Here is a 24,211-nt window from a genome sequence, read left to right as displayed (position 1 = left end):
GCCTGTTTTTGTTTCTGCGACTGTCGCCGCCTGTGGAACGCGCGTCGCTTTTGAGTCGAAAAGATTGTCTGCTAAAGAGGTGGGCTCTCGGCGCCGTATGCTCGTACGTTGGCGTAAAGCCCCTGTATACGGAAAAGTAGCGACTTTTGCTCTTTCGCGCTCGCGCGTCGACGTTAGCGCCGCCTGAATCGCTCCAAGATAGCAGACGGCATTCTTCAAAGGATGTCGCTACTTTTCTGTATACAGGGGCTTTACGTTGGCGGCGTTCGTTGCGCCATCTCTTGTCTCCCGTGCAAAACGGCGCCGTGTTGTTTGAAAACCGGTGGCGTCGCTGCGTTTCCATAGGAGCTAAGCCTTTTTCTTTCTTTACTTTTTCCTCAGGTAAGTTCGCTCTTTGCAAATTTTACAAAAAAAAAAAAAGCACCATCTGTGGGCAACGCTGCACAAAGTCGTAGCGCGATAGGTTAAGAAACCGAATTGTGCGGTCGATATAAAGAGCCTGGCGTCTCCTTGAATCACCCTGTACAGGAGGTACGCTGGTCACGCAAAATGGCAGACGGAAGGAGGCCCTTTTCGTCGTTCAGCACGCGGATCACCACACATTTCTTGTACTGCAGCGTAAAATTGGTGTTATATACGAAAGCAAAAGCAATTTTTCGACGGCAAAAACCTCCTTCTAGTCAGCGCGTAGGTATGACACGGCGGAAGCATAAAATAAGTTACTGGAAACAATGTTTGTTTCTATGCTGCTTCGGGAACCAAGCAGCGATAGCAGACGACAGAGTCGAAACGACCGTTTCTCCTGAGCTTCTCGGGGTTGCAGCTAACTTTGCAACTCCTACCAAATGCACAGAAGGACGTGGTTTTTTGTTTTGCACGACCTGTGCAGGTGGCAACAAGTAGCGACAAGCTGTTTTGGTGGCGCCACCTCGCGAGCGCCCTCCTGTGACGGAGCTGGTGGGATGCGAGCAGACGACGCGCTTTGTCAGAGCACGGAATGGCTGTTAGTTTGCATCTATGCTGCTATGCTGATTAAAATCAGTTTAATTATTAAAGAAACAGGCGTGACGTTTTTGTGAATGACCTTTTTAACTAATAACAACGCCTCGACATTGCTTCTTATATTAATATTTTTTTAAATGTTCAAAACCAAGCCTGGAGCTTCACATTACAGCTTGCACGGCGTTTGTCAAGGCTATTCAGTCTCTCTGATCCTTGTTTTTTTTTTTTTTTTTTTTTGCATCTGTGGAGGTTGTTGTAGAAAAAAGTTTTTCATTTACCAGAGTAAATGAAAAGCTGTCATCTTAGCTGTGCACGCGTGCACAGTTGTGTTGCAAAGTGCCGCACACTTGCTTTTTAGCTACATTGAGCTTGCCGATACCGACGCTTAGCTCTTCCCGCATTGAATACGTGGCAAAGAAAGAAGTTTGTCACATCGCGACATCTGCTTGACAAAAAAGCAAAATTTTCAACAATTGTCGGACATGGCTTGGCAAATGAAGGCGATTGATTAATTTGTTCTATCCAATTTTTACTAATTGTTTACAAATGTAAAATTGCTCACTGAGAAGCACATCACGCATATGCACATTTGGGTCCGAAATATTAAACAAACGGTAGTAATTAATTTTGGGGGACGCTGAAGTGTTAACGACTTCCTCGATTTAGATCACGAGGCGGTTTCGCACGGTTCGCGTCGACTGGGTGAATAAGCGAGGATTTAATTGAAACAACTCCGGAAGCCAGCTACTGCTTTTTCCTGCCAGTTATTTTGAGGAAATGTTTGTATACTGGTTGATGAAATTAAAAAAGGGAATCAACTTGGAGCTAATAAAAGATCAGCACTCACAGAATACACTGGAACCAACAGGATACACAGAGTTGCTTTCACTGAAGTGTTTATTACACACGCGCGAGATTCTCGAATTTCGCTTTCCTATTCAGTTTGATGAGGCATTCCTTTCTGTTTTATTTTGTCCGAATCATAATAAAAAAAATACACCCTATTTGCCGTGGTGTATGTCGTAATGGGATAAAGCTCTAGACATTCCATTTTTATCATCCAGCGTTTTTTGTACTGGGGTAGAGAACAGCACACCACCACCCAAGCGCTTAGACACCTCAGTGCCAAAAGCGTTTGGTAGCACGACTATGCTTGCCATGGTTTCAAGCTTTGGCAAAATGTCCTACTAGAAATATCACTTCACCAAATAAACAAAACGCCTGAAAGACTGTTCTTCCTGCATCACCTAAACAGCGCATGAATCGAGCTGACGAGCCGAGGGATCCAAGATCGGCGCGGTTTGTCCCAGTCTGTCCCACCCGTGATGTCACAAACGCTGATGATAGCTAAAGAAGCGCCCCCTGCAGTTCACACACGCTGCCATAGTAAAAGGGGCTAATCATCACGGGTGGGATAATGAACCAAGATTTGTTAATTAGCTTATTAACCAGTGAAAATGAGCACATGGTTCCAATTAGAAACTCGTTGATCGTCATAGAAAACCACTAAATCAGTCATTTTTAGAAAGACAGTGCGAGGAAAGTGCAGTAGAGCACTACAGTTGCCACTCTGCAACAGGGACACGGTTGACGGTGAGAAAACGCGGATAACAGATGAAAAAACAATGCGGGAGCACTATTGCACTGGTAGCCTTGCTGCACAAGGGGTAACTTTAGCACTCCACCATGCTTCCCGCGCGTTCAGTCTTTCCGAAATTGACTGATTTACAGTCAAACCCGTTTATAACGAACAGCAGGAAACGCTACGATCAGTTCGATATAGCAAAAACCATTACAACGAACTTCCACGGTACGTTCGTTATACATATATACACGAACTCATTTCTGTTACGTCACGGCGCGGTGGTGGCGCGTCGGACGCACTTCCGGTCCGGGGCTGTGGGCGGAAGTGCCCATCTAAGACGTGTATTCCTGCGTTGTTTTGAAAGGAACCAGACAAAAACAATTATTGTCAAAATGCTGCGACTGGGGCTGTACCAAAGGGCCGAGAAAGGTTTGAAGGCCAGTTTTCATGCGCTCGGTTCGTCCGAGAACGTGGATATATGCCGTGAAAAGGGAAAACCAGACGCCGTCGGACCACGATTGCTTGGCCGGGAAGCATTTTGGGTTAAATTCACGGATACTTATGGCCGTCAGATCTATTTGTTTTGTTCCAAAATGAACGCCGGAAAACCGTCAAGTTGTACGGACCACCTGCGGACTACGTTCAGTGCGTCTTCAAGTTCAAACGGTCGCCCGATCGTTCGAACTGTCTGCTCTTTCAAACGTTTCTGCTTGTCGTCTGCTCTTTTAGAGGACACCGGCCCGTAGACCAAACGTGGGCCCGGTACTTGCGATAAAGAGTAAGTGCAGGCCTCAAAAGACTTAACTTTGAAGGTTGGTAAGCAGGCTCGACGTAAACAGTAGATGCAAGGAGATGTTGATCATTGTTACCAGTGGCCGTCACCGACTTGTTATGCCTGATTCACTTGGTTAGATTCTGCTTGCGATTTTCAGTATCGACGTCGGCCATCTCAGCTACGGTTCACGCTTTTGCAGTCCGAGCGGCGTCGCTACTGAAAAGTGCAAGCGAAATCTCATCATGTGAATCAGGCTTTAGCGTAAATTCTGCGGCGTCCACGCGGAATGAATCGCCGCATGTCAGATTATTCACGCGAAGTTTTGCGGTGTAACGAGCCTCGTTAATTTCGCTGACGCCGCTCAAGTAGTCAGACATCGTTAGGAGGACGTAGAATAAACAATTCCAACGCGAAAAAGAGCGCGGAAACTCACACCGACGCCGAAAACATCGCATTTCAATGGTTTGTTTATGGGCGACGGCGAGCTTCTCGCCCACACCCCCATCGCGCATGCGCGGCGCCGGTGGCGTCCGCTAGGGGCGCTCCGGTTTGTTTGTAAACATGAGTCCGCCTTGTAACAACGCGCTAAAAAGATTATTATTATTATTTTTTTTTTTTTTTACATGCGTGGAGGGTTTGTTTTTTTTAGCTTATCTCCCCTTCTGAATCGCTTCTCTTCGTAGGCAACGGTTTTGGGATGCACATTTTTTTTTTTTTTTTTTTGTGCGTGCGTGTAGAGTATTTTTTAGCTTTCTTCCGTTTCTGAATCGCTTCTCTTCGCTCAATTTTGTTCGCAACTTGAGCTTTTAAACTTTTACATGTATTTTTATTTAAATTTCCCGCGAGTTCGATATCGACAATAATTCGCTGTATGTGGGTTCATTCTAAACGGGTTTCACTGTAGTGGTTTTCGATGATGCTCAGCAAGCTTCTAATCGAAACCGTGTTTATTTTTAATAATTCAAACATTGATCAACATATTTTAGTTAATTAGCACTTATTGTGATGATTAGCTCCCATATTATGTCCCCCTGGCTGTATAACACACTTGCACAAACCACATTACTGTAGTTTTCATGGAGTTTTCTAAACAAATCTGTAGAGCCTAAAAAAGAACACCCTGCATATCCAAATGATGAAATTTCACCTCCTCCACGTTTGCCACATGCATCCGAGAGAAACAAGATGGACAATTATCCGGCAACATTTTGTTTTCAAAACTGGACTGTGTTTGAGCAATTCTGTATTTCATGTTTTTCTATGAATTGGAACCCTGAAAATGAAGAACTCTATACACATCAGATATGTGCTTAACACAATTTATTGGCATTGAAAGTGTCGCACAACGCAAAACTGGGACATGTTGAATACGAGGCATGACAATTGGGTTCCAGAACCAATTCTTCCCCTCTTCATGCAAGAACACTGGGTCAGCTGCCACTTTCGGACATCTTGCACCACTAATGCCAGTGCTCGCGCACTGGTTTTCTCACACGCGGTTTTTGTCGAGAGAGCATAAACGAAAAACGGAGCATACACATTGTTGGTGAACCTAGGTCTCACAGATATCTCTGAGATGAAACAGGTTTACAGGCATCTGATAAATATGCGTGCACATCTATCAGAAGCTGAGTAGCCGAGGAGGTTTACAGGAGAGTAAATGGGAGTGCATGAGAGAATGTGTGCAACAAGATTGCAGCAGGCAGAAGCACTGGTGGAAAAGAGGCTGTTCATATCAATCAGTAAGAATACTATATAAAATTAATCCATGGAAAAAAAAAAATATCACAGCGGGAGCACTCTCTCGGCATAACTGGGACACGAGATGCCGTAATGCCATAATAAATGCCCATGTACACTCGCTTCCTAAGATATGCAAGAAAAAAGATACCCTACTTCATTCAGATTAATGGAGACTGTCACATCAATAGGAGTATTCAACTGGGAGATTTTTCCCCAACAGCAAGCAGGGCAGTTTCAAATAACAAAAATTTAGTTACATTAATACATTCACTCACACAACTTGTGAAACAATTTTTAGGAAAAAAAAAAAGTGCAAGAAACCCATTCTTCTGTTGGGTGCCTTGCAATTTCCTTCTTTTCAAAACTGAAGAATTTTAAAACTCAGCACCAACAGAAGTTATCCAGAGAGCACTGACTGAAGGAGCTCAGTCAGTCCCGACAGTGCATTCAAACATGGCAGCAATGTTAGCATCAACAGCCTTGCACAGATTACTTTGAAGCTAGCACAATCCTTAACTCAAAACTTACATGGAACCATTTCCTCAAATTCATCCGGGAACTTTGTTGTCAAACCTCATAAATCGTAGGTTTTGATTAACACGGAGTTTCTTATGCAGCTGCAACCTTCAATGAGCTCGTTTATCACACTTCTTAATGCTTGAATGCAAACAAGAAAAGACGAGATTGCTAACATGACACATGAAACAAAGAAAGCTCTCCAGCAATGGGAAACACAGAATACTTGCATAGTCATGTTTTCATTGTGCAATCTCTCATTTACCTTTATCATTCACCACGCAAAATCACACAAATATCTCTTACCCTGTACAGACGGTCAGTAAAAAATAACAATGCCATGCCAGTGTATAAAGAAGATGAGGATGCAAACACTCAAGTGACAACTGCATCAAATTGCAGTTAAAACAGACCACTGTCAGTTGACGAGCTGACAAAAAAAAAATATGTAAAGTCTTTAAAAATACGAAGTAAAAAAAAGTGTATAATACCTGACTGGGTCAACTGTACATTGTTTTTAATCTCATCTGCATATACGCTGCCTGAGCAGTAAAATAAATTAAACCCGGCATTCTCAACGAAACTGTGTCACCAAGGGCTGTGTAACTTTGAAGGACGTGGTTGCACAGCCATATACACAAAATCTTTGACACTGACCGCAAACTAAGCCCGCCAGGAGATCAAGCACCTTACCTGCACACCACATTTTGCTGTGCTGTGCAAGTTCACATCACAAACAAGTCAACTGGAATTCATTTCTTCTTTACAGACTTCTTCTTAGCTGCTTCCGTCAGAACTTTCGCAGCTGAAGCCTTCTGATTTTCGATGTGGCTTTCCAACTTCTGAACAATCGACCTCAGCTCGTCCTGTTTTAGGAAAAGGACAAAAACAAAGTGCAAATGCACGTTATACCCCATCTAAACAAACTGCACTATGCCAACTATGGCATGGCTCGGAACCATCATGCCAAGCTTATATTTTCTACAAATGGTTACAACAGGAGTAAGGAGAAGAAATCATTCCTGCAAAAATTATGCATCATGCAGAGAAGAGACTGATGTCTCAATGGCCTTTGCCAAAAGGTCTATGTAGTAAAATTAATAATGCACGTGCAGCATTAAAAAAAAAAAACAATTTGAATGTGTTTCTAGGTCTTGGTTTCCTATCAGAGTGCACCCTTGCAACAGAGGTCCTGCTCCCCACAGCCAAAGCGCACAACTAATGTGCAGGGGTGGTCCAACCAGTTTTGAGTAATTTTTGGAGCAGAAAAAAAACCCTGTTTTGGAACACCTTTGTAGCAGGAAAATGCTTGTTTCGGAGCAACTCTGGTGCAGCACCCACACAAGTTTGGAACAGTTCCGTGCAGTTTACTATTAAGTTACTTGCATTCATGTAATCAATACTGTGTGATGCCCATTAAAAGCCTTAAAGGGAAGCTAAAACACTTCTTTCAGAAAACGAGGTAGAGGTTGATTCTAGTGTAGTTTTATCCCGTGAGTCTGAATATCACGTTCGTTTTCCCCGAAGATGTTACTAAATGCGAGAAAACACGAAAAACCTCCGACCAGTCAAGACGTCAAAAAAGTATCTTTCGGTCGCCAAGCGCATGTGGCTTGAGGGCTGCGCGTGCAATTGCAAGCTTGCCGGCTCTTATCCCTTGCACTGGCATCGGTCGTGGTGTCTTTTTTTTTCCCTTTTTAAAAATAGCAAGAGTGCCTGTGAATAGCTTTGATAGGCGCTGAAGTTGTGCGAGAGCAGAGATTCCTAAAACTGCTTTTGTGACGTCAAATGAAAACGATTTAAGTGTGTTTCCTCAAATACATAACTGCTTCAGCTTCCTTTTAAGTTAGCAGTCATACTGTACTAGCCAAATTGCTTTTCCATGGCTGTAAAATAGTGCCACTAACTCGGTCAAATTTGTGTTTTGTTTCAATTAGTACTAGTGAACAAAGTTTAGCAGGATTGATGTGAGCTTGCTAACTATCACCTTTGAGCAGTCGATGTAAAGTACCAATGTAAACCTCCATATAAATAGAGGTATCACGTGACACGAAAAGCGGCATTTTTTTAACCTCATACCTCCTTAAGAGGTATGAGGTTAAAAAATGGGGGATGGGCGCTTGTCCGGTCATCAATTTTAAATATCAATGCACTGTGCATATTTTCTCAGATCTTACAAATTTGGGTATGGGCGCTTAGTCTGGTATGGGCGGATGCACGGTATTTTATGGTAACAGTTTCACGCTACTTAACACGTGCATGCAGAAAAAAATAATTATTTGAGGCTGTTCATCTTAACTAGTGTGCTCCGAAATGCTTCTGGATAAACCGTGCAGTAGTGATGCAAAACAATAGAAAAACTGACTATCAATGCTTTTTCCAATACTATTGATAGTGTCAAAAACTATCAATAGTGGACTACCGATAGTATTATCGATACTTGACTATCTATGGTCAAATATCAATAGCACTATCGATAGTACTAGGGATGCCGCAAACCACCCTAGGTTCGAATTCGAAAGGCTTCGATATTTTGTAACCGAACTGATGTTCGAATTCGAAAGGTTTCAATGTTTTCGACCGTACGGAGGTTCGCATGTAAAAAATTCGCAACTTTCAAAAACCGTGGAGTTTCGAATTCGAAAAGTTTGAAGCTTTCACGATTTCTAAAAGTTTGGGTTCGATTATTTTGAATATTTTTCTACTTGAGGATCGAGAAATTCGATGATTTTGAACTTTCCTAGCTTGAAATTCGAGAGATTCTAATGTTTTGAATTTCTTTGGATCTGAAGTACGAAAAATTTGAACGTTTCCAATTCTTATAGACATAAAGTTTGATAAATTCTAAGATTTAGAAGTTCTTTCTACATAAAGTTTGAAGGTTTCGATTCTCTCTTAGGGCTAAATTTAAAAAAAAAGCTTCGAAGGTCTCGAATTTATTTCAAGTCCAAGTGCGCAAAGTTTGAAATCCGGTTTTCATGTTCCGCCACAGTTTCAGTTTCAAATAATGTTTTCACGCCTCGCTGGTTTTCACGAAACCAGGTTTAGAAAAGTTTGGAAGTGATATTTTAAACTGCGCGAAGTTGGTCAGGCAATTAAATGAGATGACAAGTGCCCCGGATGTGCTGGAATATTTGCCAGTGCAGAGTGACATGTGACCATAGATCAGTAATTGTGACCGCCAGCCCGGGGGGGGGGGGGGGGGGGGGTCATTAACGTGCATCACGAAGTAGTTATCACACGAACGCACTGTTTAACGATACTCATCCAGTTCGAAACGGCCAGGGGCAGGCATGTGGTTGAGGCTCAGAAAAACCTTGAAGCGATCTGGCAAACTACCTCCCTACCCCCTTGCACGCTGGTAGTAATCCAATCGAATGCCACCCGAGTGACGCTGGCATATAGTACGTTTAGTTTGTACATGATGCAAAATCCTGAGACTGGGAATGAAATTTGAAAGAAAAAGTGTAAGAAGACAGAAAAAGGGGGACAGGACAGCACCTCAAACTCAGCTCTGTGAATGAAATTTGAAACAAAAAGTGTAAGAAGACAGAAAAAATAGGACATGACAACGTCTCAAACTTTGCTCAGGACAACGTCTCAAACTCAACTCAGCTGAAAACTCAGTTCAGGACAATGTCTTAAACTCAACTCAGCTGTGTTTGAGACGGTGTCCTGTCTCCATTTTTTCTTTCTTCTTACACTATTTCTTGCGAATTTCATTCCCAGTCTCGGGATTTTGCATCATGATCAACATACACCAGCTCACCTGCACCTTGACAATTTTTTAGTTTGTAATTGCTTTGGAGGTTTATTTTCCGGGATGGAAGAAACGCCGAGCAAAAAGCACAGAAGCTGACACAACTTGATGTCGAGGAGCGTTCTACCATGCCTGTGGCGTCGGAAAAACAGTGGGGGGGCTCCAGTCCCTCCCCCCCCTTCCGCCCAGATATTTTGGACTGTTAAAGAAAACAATACGGGGAAAGACGGCATGGTCGAGCTTATTTTAGTCTGAAATTATTTATGCATATGTATAGCTACTGTCGCTCTTCACTCCATAAAAGATTGCGTAGATAATCATTGTTAGAAACCCGTTGTCAGAAGGCACTACTCGTCACATGCTCGGTGGTTCGGAAGTTCAAAGCTATGTCTTTTCGACCTAAATAACTGTGCCATTGGTAAAAAATAATAAATAAATAAACATAACAATAAATGCAAAAATAAAAAGCTGGAGAGAAAAACAAAAACTATCAAAAACCCGTCGGAAGTGTTGTATTCTTGCATATTCAGAGGCCCAGAACTACAAAACAAGTTTCTCCTACCAAAATGCGCACAGGCTATAAGAAACACATCCAAAAAACGTAAAATGAAAAAAAAATATATATTTTTTTTATTTTTATTTTTATGACGTGCTGAATTTGAACAATTATTTTCTATTGTGCAGATGATAATGATATGTACTGCCTGTGGTGCTAATTTAAATGCGATACCTCAAACAATTCAGACGAAAAAAATTACCAAGTTTAGGGCATAATTGCCCATAGAGACATGTTTGGATATTTCTTCAAAACTCGTCTTGAATAACAATAATCATATCTTAAGACGACACTTACCTAGGCTATACATAGATCATTCTTAAAAAGTTTAACATCCCTACCATAAATAGCTTCAACTATAGCGCGCTTCAAATATGGCACAAACGACAATTGTCAAAAACCCGTCGTCCTTCCTTGCTCCTTGGGGAATCTATTTCTTTAAAACCAAGCATGCCAGATGATTGAAATAAACGGCATTGTCTTTCACAAGGAATGCGGCACCGCAAGTAAAAATTTGAAAAAAAAAAAAATTATGAATGTACCTTACTGCTTCAATCCAAACGAAACCGCCCGCCAGTCTTCCGAAGTTCGTCAAACTTTAGACTTTTCAGGAATCGAAAGTTCGACAATTTTCGAATTCTTTAAATTAATAAGTTCGAAATTTCGAAAATTATCAAATTTCTTAGCATAGGAAGTTTGAAAGTATGAAAAGCTTTGAACTTTTTAGTGCAAGAAGTTAGAAAGTTCGAAAATCATAGAATCTTTTAGTTTATCAAGTTCGAAAGTTCGACAAGCATCGAATTTTGCAGCGTAATAAGTTCGAAATTTCGAAAAGTGTCGAACTTCTTAGTTTAATAAGTTCGGAAATTCGACTTCCGTCGAATTTCTCAATATGGAAAGTTAGAAAATTCAAAATCTTTCTAACCGCTTGATTCGATCTTCGAACCTTAGGTTCGAAAAAAGTTTGCGGCATCCCTAGATAGCACCATGGATAGTATTATCGATAGTTGACTATCGATAGTACTAGTGATAGTGCAATCAATAGTACTACTGAAAGTTGGTTTTTAGTCAACTATCGATATATTGAAAATCAGCTTCCAGAAAACTATAGAGTGTAAGGAAAATTTAAGCACTACCCAAAAAAGGAATGATGACAGATATGTATGGGCAGACAATGCGTGGTTTTGGAAAAAAAACATGAAATTGAAAGAAGCCAAAACAAAATAGAGTTGCATTCTCATACAGTTAATATAGAAGTAAAACAGAAATGGCAGTTTGCTAGTTTTCCTGTGCACATATTTTGTATATTCATGGGGTTCAGATATCAGGCCTCACACTTTAGTAGGCCCGCATATGTAAAACTATTCAGTATATTCAGTATTTTTTTGTTTTTCTTGGAGCGAGGTAAAACACTTGCCAAGGACAATTAGCATCAGGGTTTTCACATTTAGCATCAGTGTTTCCCTTATTATTAAATTGACACATATTTCTTTTCATAGCCTTGACTACTGACAGGTGAAAATAAGCACCCAGCTGGGGATCATCATAATTTCTATTTCTCCTGATGACCATTTATAGCGAATTCCCGAAAATTGAGACTTAGCCGTTCACAAAAGTACTTAGGCATGTATGCCACGATATGTTGCCACTTTTCGTTCTGTTTTATTTTGGTATATTTTAATAACAGTGGCTGGGAAAAGATTTACCTGTTGGTATAAAATACAACTTCAAAATACAGAACCTGGCACATAATCTATAAATACCTATATTTGAATCAATAAATGTAACAAAAATTGTTGTTCTGCAGACTTCAAATTAAACATTACCAGAAAAAAAAAATGCTTACATCAAGAAAACATAGTTATATTAGTTACTGATGCTTTTAGTATTTCCACTCTTCAAATACAATTAGTTTGAGAACATAATGTTAACTGGATTAAAATAATTGATAAAAACAAAAATTTCTTCTGATTTAAGTATCAGTTTTGGTGGCAATGAGGCCTTATTTCAGTGAAAAAGGCTTAGGAATCAAAAAGGCCATAGTATTTCCTTTCTTCCTCGCAACCTGTTTGTTTCAAAAGAATGCTACACTAATATTTTCATCCGGGTAAAGTCATGTCCCCATACTTGCACATTCAATCACCATTGCTAGCATTATTCAAGCAGGGTTCTGGATTCATGCAAAACATGTATAGTTTACATACCAGGGGTGACAGGAATATAGATTTTTCTGATTGAGCTCATAGAAAGCAAAGGGCACACCCCAAAAAGTAATCTAAAAACAGCAAAAAAACGTCAACCCATCAAGGTGATATCGTTAATTCATATTTTTCAAAAGTACACATTAGATATTTTAATGGTTTATTGTCAACAGTTTCTAAGGAGGATTTCTATCGTTTTGTTATTTTTTTTCCAATACATTTTAGATTGTTCCTCGATAATTATGCGGAAGTCCCCAATTCCAGTTGCGGTTTTCATCGAGCTACACAACATTTCCTGGACGTTCTTCATTCGTCACCTAATAAAACCCCATTGATATCATTATGAAAGTTGAATATCAATAGCCTATAAACAATTCCACGATAGTCGACTATTGATAGTATGCTATCGAGTTTCATGACAGTCAACTATCGACAGTTTTTTCACTATCGATACTCAAATTTGGCTTCCACTATCGATAGTATTGATAGCATTATCGATAGTTTTGCACCACTACTGCACAGCACTAGGGCTTTATGGTAAAATTGGTGTGAAACAATGCTGCAGAGCTGGAAACCTGAATTGGACTGTGATGGCTAAACCGCACTGGGTTCTCATAGTTGTCCGGTGAAAACAAAAGCTCCACCAAAAACCAATCCCTTCATGAATAAATGGGCTGGCATAATTGCTCCCTTAGGGTGCAGCAAGGTGCACGCAAGCAAGCGGCACAAATGGCAAATGGTGCAGTTGGATTACCCCTTAACTTGACACCACACACTCTTTACATTACGGAGGTGAACCAAAGAATCAGTTTATTCTAGCAATATCATTTGAACAGCACAGCGTTTGATTTTGCTGGCTTGAGCTACACTTTCTTCTCTCCTACAAGGGGGTTCAGGTAGTAGCTGGGAGCTCTAGTCAGAGGCCATTGGCATAGAATGCGTCCAAAAAAGTGCTATCGGAATGCTATTAAATGCAACTCATACCTTATATTTTTATAAAGGGGGCCGATTTCATGGTTATCAATGAAGCCTAGAAAGTTTCTTATTGAGACTATACCTTTAAACTTACTAATTAAAAAGTTAATTACTCAACAGTGACTAAAATCCCAATTAAGCCAAAAATTATTTGTTTTTCTACATAGGCCCGGCATGTTCCCACCAGCAAGTCACAGCTGTCGCGAAAGCGACAACTTTTGTCGCAAAAGCAACAGTCGCAAGTCGAGAAAGCGACAGGTTTGAAGCAGTCGCTTCCAGACCGAATTTTGCGACTTGTCGCGAAGTCACCCGGCGGCCGAACCAATTAGCGGCACCTCGGAAGTGATGCGAGAGTCCCTCGCATTTGTTTGCATCTGGCACGCCAAACTTCTGTGGGAGAGACCGATATGTCCGTTCAACGCCTTGGCACCTCAATCTGTGGTAGTGGCTGTGGATACAAAGCCACGGAGGTGGCAACTCTGGTCAGTGCTATTAAAGAATCTCCATTGCTTTATAAACACAGTGCCCGATTTGAACGAGCGCCCAAGAGAGAACTGGGACTGGCAGAAAATCCGTACCACTTCTTGACAGGTATGTACTGAGACGCAATAGCTTGAGCGAGTGCACGCCGATGTAGCGATTGGGCTTCTTTGTACAGTTTTGGAGGACCCAGGTAAACATAACAAGTCTTTTTCATATGGCAACGACAAGGCATCTGTAGCTGTGAGACAGCGAAAATGTGAAAGCACGGAAACGCAAACCCGAGCTGTGGCGGGGCGCACTGAATTAACGGCAGCTCCTGAGAAGCGACTCGCCGGTCACTCGCAGTGTAATTGTCAGTGGTCACTTGTCGTATGTCACTCTCGTGACTGTCGCTAGTTGCTAGTGTGGACGCGCCTTTAAACAAAAACCAATAAAACATCAGCTTTCTTTTTTTTTTTTTTTTCTTTTTTTCTGTGCCATTCAGTTTCTACGAAAATTATTTGGCTGGCATTGTAAAAAATACCCTGTATATAGGCAACTTAGGATGGTTTCCTGTTTATCTAATGATCAAATTTATTGAATAATCCGAATGTACTTTTTCGTTTACTCTATTTAAACTGAACCGACACTCAAGAAATTCTAAAACCGAAATTAGGGGTGGCTACCTATTCAAACAATGAACTTGCCCGTGTATGCCATTAATGAAAAAACTTCGAAATGTAGAGAACATACCCACCACCTTTTCAATGGGTGGTTCGCAAGAAAGTAATACCTACGGTAAAGTCGCCCTCCTCCGAGATATTGACCATCCCATTTTTCTGGCTAAATATCCATAACATAAAAATTCTGAAACCTCCCCCCCCCCCCTTTTTTTTTTGGATTCCCGTTGGACATCAGATGTCAGGGAATTGCACCAGTCCTGTGATTTGCGATACCAGGACACGTGATAAGCAAGTTTGTAGAAGGTTCTCACTTTACTTGTTTACGATCTGCGTGCGCGATATTGGTTCCCATGATATGCGAGTTTCTAGCAGGTTCCCACGGCTTTATCGCACCGTGAAATGAGAATCTCTTGCGTCTGATCAGCGGTATCCGTTTCCAAGATATGCGAGTTCGTAGCGGGCTCCACCATTCCTTTGTCCACTATCTGTGTGCGCAATATCGGTTGCCGCGACACGAAAGTTTGTAGCGGCTCCTGCGCGTTTGTCGTATTGCGAAACACAAATCCGATACGCCCGTGATCCGCGGTATCAGTTTTCGTGACACGTGCGTTTCCAGTAAATTCTCATGTGTTTAGCAAACCTTAAATGTGGATCTGATTCGTCCGCGACCTGCAGTATCAGTTCCTGTGACACTGGAGTTCACAGCGAATTCCCGCGTGCTTATCGCACTATGGAACGCGAATTGGCTGTGTCTGTGGTATCAGTTCCCGTTTCACATAGTTTGTAGTGGGTGCCCAGATGTTCATCACCAATTTTTAATAAGATTTTGCTCTTGCACCTCCAACGATCGCCCACCCGATATTTTTTACCATTTATCGCTTCACTTTGGGTGGGTGTTTTTACGGAAATTTCCTGTATACATATTTGCCACTCCTGGGCCCTACCAGAGGTCGGCATTTTAGGTCGCCCTCACTCACCCTCACCCTCACAGCCACACTCACCTAAGCCCCTCACTCACCCTCACCCTCACAGCTACACTCACCTTCAGCCCCTCACTCACCCTCACCCTCACAGTCACACTCACCTTCAGCCCTTCACTCACCCTCACTGAACCTCACGGCCCTCACCGCCCTCATGGCCCTCACACCCCTCACGCCCCTCACCGCCCTCACGACCCTCACGCCACTCACCGCCACTCACCGCCCTCACGGCCCTCACGGCCCTCACGGCCCTCACGGCCCTCACGGCCCTCACCCCCCTCACGGCCCTCACCGCTTTCACAGCCCTCACGGCCCTCACGGCCCTCACTCACCCTCACACTCATGAATTTTCCTGGTTCAGAAACTCACTCACCCTCACCTCACCTGTGAAGATGAGGGTGAGTGAGGGCCCTCATGAGTGAGGTTTGCCGAGGTATGGGCCCTACTAGCCTGGCCACCTTCAACACACGAGGTCATCATCAAGCAAATAATAGATGCTAAATATTGCAAACACAATAAGTAGGGAAATAAGCACAAATGCACAGGAAAAGCATAAACAGACCATGTCATAGCTGTACAGGAGTTTCCAGGACTTGAGGCTCCTCTTCTGTAAACTCTGCACCGCATGCTCAAGGCAGTATAGTGTGTCATCGTGGATATTTACAACCTGCATCCAGAAAAAAGACACACAGTATAAAGAACGACTTGGGAACTAGCTGCTTTGGCAACATCTCACTCACATTATTATTAGTGCTCTTTAACTGAGAACACACTGTAGTTTCAAAAGCCGAGGGTTCCAGTAAGAAGGCACCCACAGTCCTTGCAGCTAACTGCACTACTTTTTAAGTACCTGGGTTGTAAAACATCTACCGTAAAATGCCGGGCAAGCGCCCACTCAAAATTTCAAGATAATCATGAAAAAAGGGGGGATGGGCCCTTGTCCGGTCATCAATTCTACATATACATACGTACAGTGCATATTTTCTCAGATCTTACAAATTTGGGTATGGAATGAGTGCAAGCGCGGTACTCTACGGTAGGTGCAAGTAAATGCAAACCGGTAAATAAGTACTTTTTCCACACCTAGGGACTTTTATTTTATTTCTCAGAAACTATGACTGTAGTTTAAGTACAATTTCCAGTGACTTGCAACTATGGTAAGTACCTTCTCTGCAGATACTTTTCTGTTATCAGAAGCAAAATCAGGAAGGACTCGTATTTGGAAAGAAGGGCTCTACATGCTGAAATCCTACCAGGGGCTCTAAGTTGGAGACTCAGCAAGATAGTCAACGAGACTTCCGACCATTGCAATTGGCCAGTACCAATTGTGGCAGTCAGCGATCTTGCCCACTTTCTCGCCGAGTGTCCAACTTAGAGCTCCAGGACACTGCGGTCCATACATTTCTTAACATGAATGTTTCATCTCAAGCAAGGTAGAAACATCAATCAAAATGCTCATGATATAAAATATCTGGGATGAAGGGTCCTTCCTTGGGCGAAGGACTTTGGGATCACCCCTAAAGAGGATGGACAAATTGCACCGTTGCAACGGAAGCTTTGTAATACAATTAAAGGGGCCCTGCAATCATATTTAAGCGTCTACCTTTTTTGCGGTTTCCACGTCTCTTGGGGTTGGGGCAAGCCAGCGGGCACGGAGAGAGTAACTAAATATCAGTGCGTCATATTTTAACGGGACGACGTGGAAACCTCCTCCACCGACGAGGGCGACCCGCGGTACCGAAAGCGCGCAAAATGTGACGTCTTTGGTCCTAAGCTTGCCACTGGTCAAAGCCGCTAATAGCTTTTTTTTAGTCGAGATACAAAATATAAGTGTCGCGAACCGTTTCAATTATGTATGAAAGTAGTTTTTGTTAACTATTTTAGATCAGAAAAGAAACAAATGCAGTTTAGAAAGTACGGAAACGAGAAATGACCCGTTGACATACCCGCCACCAAGCGGCGGAAAAAAACGGCGCATACTAGAAAAGGCTAGTGGGATGAGGCTACGACAAACGAGGAGCGTAGAAATGTCCCGGATGTACGCGGCGGCGCTGTGGTCGTATACTGGCTCAAGAATCCGACCGGTTCCGAGCGTTCCGAAGGCCTTCGGCGCGGGCCGTGCTGGCGATTTGGCCATTTGGCGGTGCGGCAGTGCGAAGTGGCTCCCGTTCTGAACTGATCTTTACCCCGTGTTTGCTGTCGTTTGTGGCCAATGAAATGTTATGCTGAATTAGTGTTTGGTCGCGCTGCAAATGCAATGCGAGCTGCCCTGGCCGCCCGCTTCATACAGCCTATCCAACACGTGCTTTAGTGGCGCCCTCTCGAGCCGTCGACACGGAGTGCGGCAGCCGTGTGCGCTCGATGAGCTCACTACTCCTCCTCTAGTTCAAGGCTACTCAAGGCAGGACCTACGACGTCATGAAGGAGGTTATTTTTTGCTTGTTTTTGTAATTCTAATTTGCCTATAACTTTTAAAATAAAGTGAAATTTGAGAAAAGAAAAGTTGGATTAAGTTACTACGTTCAGTACGCTCAGGTTCAGTGCAAATTAAAAACCAGTCAAAAAGTCATTGCAGGGCCCCTTTAAGAGGTTAGTTGGTATAAGCAATGCTTACCGTAGTCCTCGAAAAAATAAACCGAGGAAGTTTATTTGTATTTCCTTGTTCCTCGTAATTGTCCCAAGTTAAAATATTACTCAAACATCCGCCACAAAATAATAAAGAAAAAGGATTTGTGGAGAGAAAAGAGTACCTCCAAGGTATAACTGCAGTTGTTATTACCGAAGTCGGTTATAACGAAATAACGTATATATAGCAGAGTGATTTCCGATTCCCGTTGACTTTGTTATAACCGGTCTCGGCAGTGTCTCTGCCCAACCCTGGTTCCTGGTTTATATGTTTTCCCAGCTGTTATGTTCATGAACGCTGGTGCCATTGATTTTTCAAAGTGTGAAAGCTTTTAAATTGAGTTCCCAGGAACAAAAAAGATTCCCCAAGCACATAAATTATCTCAGTCGTCCCAATCACAAAAAAAAAAAAAAAAAAAGTTTTCCCACTTTAAGCAATATTTTAGCAGGTCTGAGCCATGCATTGATGCAAGCTTAGAACCGAACACATCCTAGTGTTTGGTTCTGCTTAAATGTAACAATGCTCAAGTGGCTGGGGGGTTCCTTGGCTGTCATTCAAGGCAGAGAGGTGTTCCTTGAGAGCAAGAAGTGAGAACCCTTCCATATGTGTGTCACTTTTTCCCATTGGTTTTGTTCATCCTCTCGGTTCGCACCCTAAAAACCGCCACCCAATACGGCCAACTCAACATGATGGGCTGCACAGCTGTCCTCTGCTTTTTTGTTTAGCTACACCTTCTTTTTCACCTCTTTGATTCTCGAAGCTGTGCATCTCGCCTGAGTGGATGTGACTTTGGGCTAAGCTTGGAAGGAATTCAAACTTTCATAACACCCTATTTATCTTTCCATCTCTTTTCCCAACATGTTTGCATGGGTCTGTTATGCTAAGCGCCGCTGGTTCCACCAATTTTCGTGGAGTTCAGACTGTGTGTCCAATGGTGATAATGGCATCGCAGACACAAAAAGCCTCTCACCTTTTAGGTGAAAGTTTATATAAAAATTATTTCACAGTGCACCCAATTCCTTTAGCTAAAACTTGCTCATTGGCCAGTAATCGCCTGAACTTCTAGACAATGGTGCCGTGGCATTGTGAGATTGTAGCAATGTCGCGAGAAACAAACTAAAATGCTGCAAGGAGGCACTTCACAAAATGACTGGACAGGGGCTGCTGTGATAAGACAAAGTGAGTTTCCTACTCCTCATAATGTCACATGATTATCGCATCAACCACATGCCTCCACACAGTGGCATTTGCACTGCGCTGCTCACATTAAGCTTTAGAACTTTGCATTAGCGCATGACCATCAAGCTTCACTGCCTTTCACAGGCATGCTACAAACAGCAGCTGACGGTACCCCCTCTCTCTTCCTTCTCACTGAGCAAAGAGGGAAGGTAGTTTCTTCGTATCAATTTCGTGGGCCGAAGATAACCCACGATGGCGACAAAAGTGAACTTTGGTAGAGCTCATCTAGGTCACAGCGGCTCAATGGGAAAACAGGATGTAACTGACGTTTTGGGTGTTGAACGGGTGAGAGAAGCCTTGGGTGCGTATTGTTCTCTAGCCACTTAATCTCTAACCAAGTCGCATGCCTAGGTGGCAGCACATATTTGCAAAAAGCTGGAATATAAATCAACTTCAAAGAAAAGTTAAAAAAATAAATAAAGAGAGACCTATATTTGAAGAAATACACTAATTTCAACTGACACGAATGTCTATGTGAAATAGATTGTTGAGCAAGAGTTGTTTCCTGTCTCATTACAAGAGCATTATCAGTTATGTTTACCCGGATCATAATTTTTTTTTTTTTTTTTTTTTACCGAAGTCCTTTTAAAAACCTATGAATGTGGTTCAACACTATCTAGATACATACCCGAGGTACACTTGGGCATGAGTAACTGTATCTTGGGTACATTTTTGGAACACCTCTTACAACTCTGGTGTTCTCCTCATTGGTGACTATTCCTTAAAGGGGAACTGGGGAACTCCACCAATTTTTTTATAATCTTCGGTTTGGCTGGAAATAGGCAGACCACATCAATACCCCTTTCTCAACTATTAGCCAGAATATTTTATAAAAATAAAACTTTTTTGTGAAGTTTTTTCATATTCAAGTTACGCCGGTCGCGAGGGTTTGAGGAGGCGACTCTCTCCTGGCAACATTGAAAAATCTATATATTTTTTTTTCCTACCTGTGTAAGTCACCAGCGGGAAGCGGACGAGCGACTTGGGAAGCTGCAAAGAGGCTTTCCCGGTCGCCAGTGATCGAGATTATTTTTTTTGCAGCTTCAAGGCTTAAAGTTCCTTTGCAATGGGTAGCAGTCTGTGCTCCGAGGTAGTTTGCATGAACAATGCCGAAAAAATCTTTTTTACCCATGTTTTCGTGGGAGAAAAAAAGAAAAAGTCCTCCCCGGCAGCAGTGCACAGTATCTATATTTAAGTTGGTGTGCATTTCATAAAATCTGTTCTATAAGGAATATGTTCAATCTTCATTATTTTACTTGCACGGTAGAATCGGTAGAACTTTTCTTTCTGAATATCTGGGAGCTAAATATGCCTGCGCGTTAGAATCGTGCAAACACAGTACATGCCACACGCACAAACGCTGAAAATGGCACTGACCAGAAGCGCTTTTTGGAATGGTCCGTAGACGTTTTGCTAAATTCCCCAAGTACCAAGGAGCGTATGCATGCCACAAGAGTAGTTACAAGTGCTGGCGCCTGCAACCGTAACTTTTCTAAACAAAATCTAAAACAAATGGCACATTCTTTCAAGTAAGATGAGCGTGCGGGGCACCTGTACCCACATTCCAAGCATTCTATGTGGTGCTTGGGTAATTTGTAAAAAACAATGTATTGCACGACTCTTTGACCTTTCTTTGCCAGCGTGATTACTTGTTTCTGATAGAAAGAGAACGGATTTACACTAGCGATTTCACAAAACTAGCGAGCCGTGGCTAAGCATATATTTTTTTTTTTTTCTCTTAGTGTAGGCCAAGGTCATACTTCGTGCAAAAAGAGATTATAATCAACTTCAAAAAACACCAATGCCCCTGTTTTCTCGCTGTTAGATGTGAGAAAGGCGGGCGACAGTGTACCCGATCTCCGGCCGCGCGCCTCGCTTCCTGCCGGAAACGACACGTTTCGATGGCAGGAAAAACTGGGGAAAAACTAGGGAGAACTAAGTTTCAGTTTCGATAGCGAACAAACTATCACTTTTTTTTATTGACTAGGGTGAATCTGGGGGAACGAGACAGCATTTTGGAATCGGGCAGCCGTCCACATTCAGATGATGCCATTAGAGTAGGTAGCTTAAAAAATCGGAGGAGTTCCCCTTTAAAGAGCCTTCAATTCCCAAAGACAGTTTCTTTTTGTAAAAGAATTTGTAGTTCAGCAAGTTTTGTCCTTTACATACAAGATAACTGACTGGGGTGTCAATACGACCCTATGAACTTTTCTCTACAGAGTCGCATAGTTTTCTAAATTAAGCAAAAAGCCTATCACAATCAAGATTTCCATTTTCGATTACACACATTTTGTTCAAGACAGTAGTTCAGGTCATGAAGAGTAGGATGTCGCTTGAACAAGAGGGAAGGCTGAACAGGGTGCAGTTTGTTTACAACACCACACACTGAGCAAGCACCTACCATGGACACATGGCAGCTGATGCGGCAGGTTTCACAGCCCTGTTCGTTCTCCTCTCTGCGCAGCCGCGGTCGTTTGACCTTCTTGCGATCCACGACTTCTTCCTTTGGCACCCGCTCAAAGGTCTTGAGCCCCAGGTCAGACAGCTGTCTGCGGTACCTATGCTCTTCGTCACTGCAAGATGCCCAACACATTTGATCCGGGTTGCGTTTCGACTTCTTTATTACTGCTTTATGGTCAGTGAAATGCAGAGCCAGTGGTTCTAGCGGATCAGCTTGGATCCGCTAGAAGCCGTGGGAATGCATCTCCATGTCCATGTAAGAAAGAGAATGAGTGTACGGAACGTGGTTATGTATGCATTTGAGCATTTGACCACAGCATACTCTCGTCTATAAACGTTCAGCCAATGCATGCAAATTTTAACGAGATTATATACGCATTTGACCGCAGCGCCCCCTCCTGTATAGACGTTGAGCGGCTACATGCAACGTTTCATCCATGACAGAAACCCCAGCTTTTGAGTTATTACCACATCTCAGAGCCCCCTACTCGTCCCGCAGTGTGGCCGAGTGATTAAGGCGATGGACTAGAAATCCATTGGGGTCTCCCCGCACAGGTTCAAATCCTGTCGACTGCACAAACATTTTTTCTTTTTATGTGAGCACGGACTGACGGACGGACGGACAAAGCTAGACCCTAAGGAGCTTCGCCCCTGAAAAGAAAACGCACACACTAGCAATGTTTCACTTGTTGAGGTCGTTGTGCAGAAGGAACAGAATATTGACAACTCGGACGGATTCAGACTGGTTCGCCTCTCAAATTAATACCCACTAATGAGAAGCCACTTTCCGTTGGTGCACTTGATGCTAAAATGGTATGCACAAACGCGTTACAAAAATGGGCTTCGGAAACTTGTGCTGGCACAAGTTCCACCACTCCAGAAGACTGAATTCAGTCTCCTCAATATATAATTGTAGGCGAAGAAGCCACTTGCAGGATTGTACATTTTATGTTTTCTTGGTCCAAAGAATGTTTTCCGCACTTGCCCTGTCAAACAAGAACACGCTTCCCGGGACAACTTACAGTGCTGCATTCTTTTTCTAAGGGCACTATTTTTGGTGAGATAGAATGTTCTAAAGCAATCTTTGGTGAGAATGAAATCTTTCTTGACCTAAAGAACAAATTTCTCCCCCATTGGCATCTTTTATCTCAGACAGTAGTTTGCCCCCTCACTACATACGATGATGCACTTCATAGTATCACTCCCTTATCCATTCTAAACTGTACGGTCGCACACGTTTATAGGCTGCCTTGGCAAAAACGGATCCGGACCCACGGATATTCGCGTCCGATCCGCATCTGCAACCCCTGGCATCCACATCCGAACCAGAATCCGCCAAATCTGATTCAGTTTTATCCAAATCCGCCAGCTTACTACGGATATCTGCGGATAATCTGCGGATATGCAGGGCTCTAAAATTATGCGTCCACTTAAATTGCAAGGAAAAAAAATCTTTTAGAGAGCACTTTATGGACAGAGTGTCGCTGACTCCCGGGACAATCTCATAACTGCAATCACTTTTTTCCAGTAATGCGGAGTATCTCTGGAAGGACGATCACTTCTAATATAAATATGCTAGAACAAAACATGTTAAATTGACTTTCATGGTATTTTGACTCTAAGAGTTTTTTTTAAAAACATAAACGAACGGCTTATAAGTAGAGTTCCGTGTTTTCAAAAGTTGTCTTCGAATTTGGGGATGTTTTTTTAAGGGTTCATTTTCTCTGAGACTCGGGGTTTTTCGGCATCAATTTTTTGTATCGAACAAAAAATCAAGGTTTATCGGCGGCTTGTGTTAAAAAAGAATAGGCCACGGACACGGGATATGGATTACCCAAATATATGGAAAACGCTAAAGAAACGAGGTAAGATGTGTGGTTCTGAAGCAAGAAGCCTAGCGGACAGTGAATTGGGGGTTCCAGGTCAACACAAAATAAAGCTTTAGAGAAAGAGTTTCTTTCCGTGAAGCTAGACATTTTTATTTTTTTTTATTCGGGGAAAGATTCAATTTTAGGTTCACCAGTTTTTCCCGATTGTTATAAAGTCGCCTCGGGAGTTCATTTTCGGGGTTTATCGTTACCGTTACCGAAAAATTCAGAGGACACCGAAGCACTTTTTACGAGTTCTGAATGCGAATGCATTCCCAGCGCAGAAAGGAGCAAAAGCGGCCGCAGCGCCAGCAGGGAGTGCGGCGGAGCGCCACGGGGTGAGGCAGCGGTGGGAGTGCAAAGCTCGGCGCAGTGCGTGCTGAAATCACGTGCCCTCTCATCATCATCATAGCCCCAGCTGCGGGTACCGGTTGACGACGTTAGATCTCAAAGCGCAATGTAAGGCCTCACGTCAGGCCAGCACATACCTGCGTTAACGCTTTAGATTTACTAATTTAAAGGGGAACTCCGACAGTTTTTTTTTTAGCTACCCAAACAAATTGCATTTTCGGAATACCCGGACTTTAGTCTTCACGGTATGCTATTTATTTCCTCGAAATTCAAAATAGCAATTAAAAAACCCGTAAATGAGGACGATACCGAAACCAGCATTCAAATTTCTGCGTGTGCTCCAGTTGTGTGACATCCCAAATGGTACTAACCTTTAGGTCACACAGGTAGTCTTAAACATGGTATGTCGAGCGTTTTTTGCATGCTTCT

At 42.7% G+C, this 24,211-nt stretch overlaps 1 protein-coding gene across 2 annotated transcripts in view; it reads right to left on the bottom strand.

The window, feature by feature from the left end:
- Positions 1-4,665: 4,665 nt before the first annotated feature.
- Positions 4,666-24,211, bottom strand: part of LOC8032331 (protein Jumonji) — a 52,524-nt gene continuing 32,978 nt past the window's right edge. For both annotated transcript variants that reach the window (XM_029995524.3, XM_029995525.4), the window contains 3 exons: positions 21,505-21,676; positions 15,801-15,905; positions 4,666-6,487 (listed from right to left, as the gene is read on the bottom strand). In XM_029995524.3, coding sequence (XP_029851384.1) covers positions 6,374-6,487; positions 15,801-15,905; positions 21,505-21,676 — 391 coding nt within the window. In that variant the 3' untranslated portion in view covers positions 4,666-6,373. The remainder of the gene's footprint in view (positions 6,488-15,800; positions 15,906-21,504; positions 21,677-24,211) is intronic.

Source organism: Ixodes scapularis, unplaced genomic scaffold (assembly GCF_016920785.2).
Source record: "Ixodes scapularis isolate PalLabHiFi unplaced genomic scaffold, ASM1692078v2 PGA_scaffold9__187_contigs__length_104089568, whole genome shotgun sequence".
NCBI classification, from domain to species: domain Eukaryota; kingdom Metazoa; phylum Arthropoda; class Arachnida; order Ixodida; family Ixodidae; genus Ixodes; species Ixodes scapularis.
The sequence above is the reverse complement of the archived record's forward strand: the minus strand, read 5'-3'. Positions and strand labels throughout refer to the sequence as shown.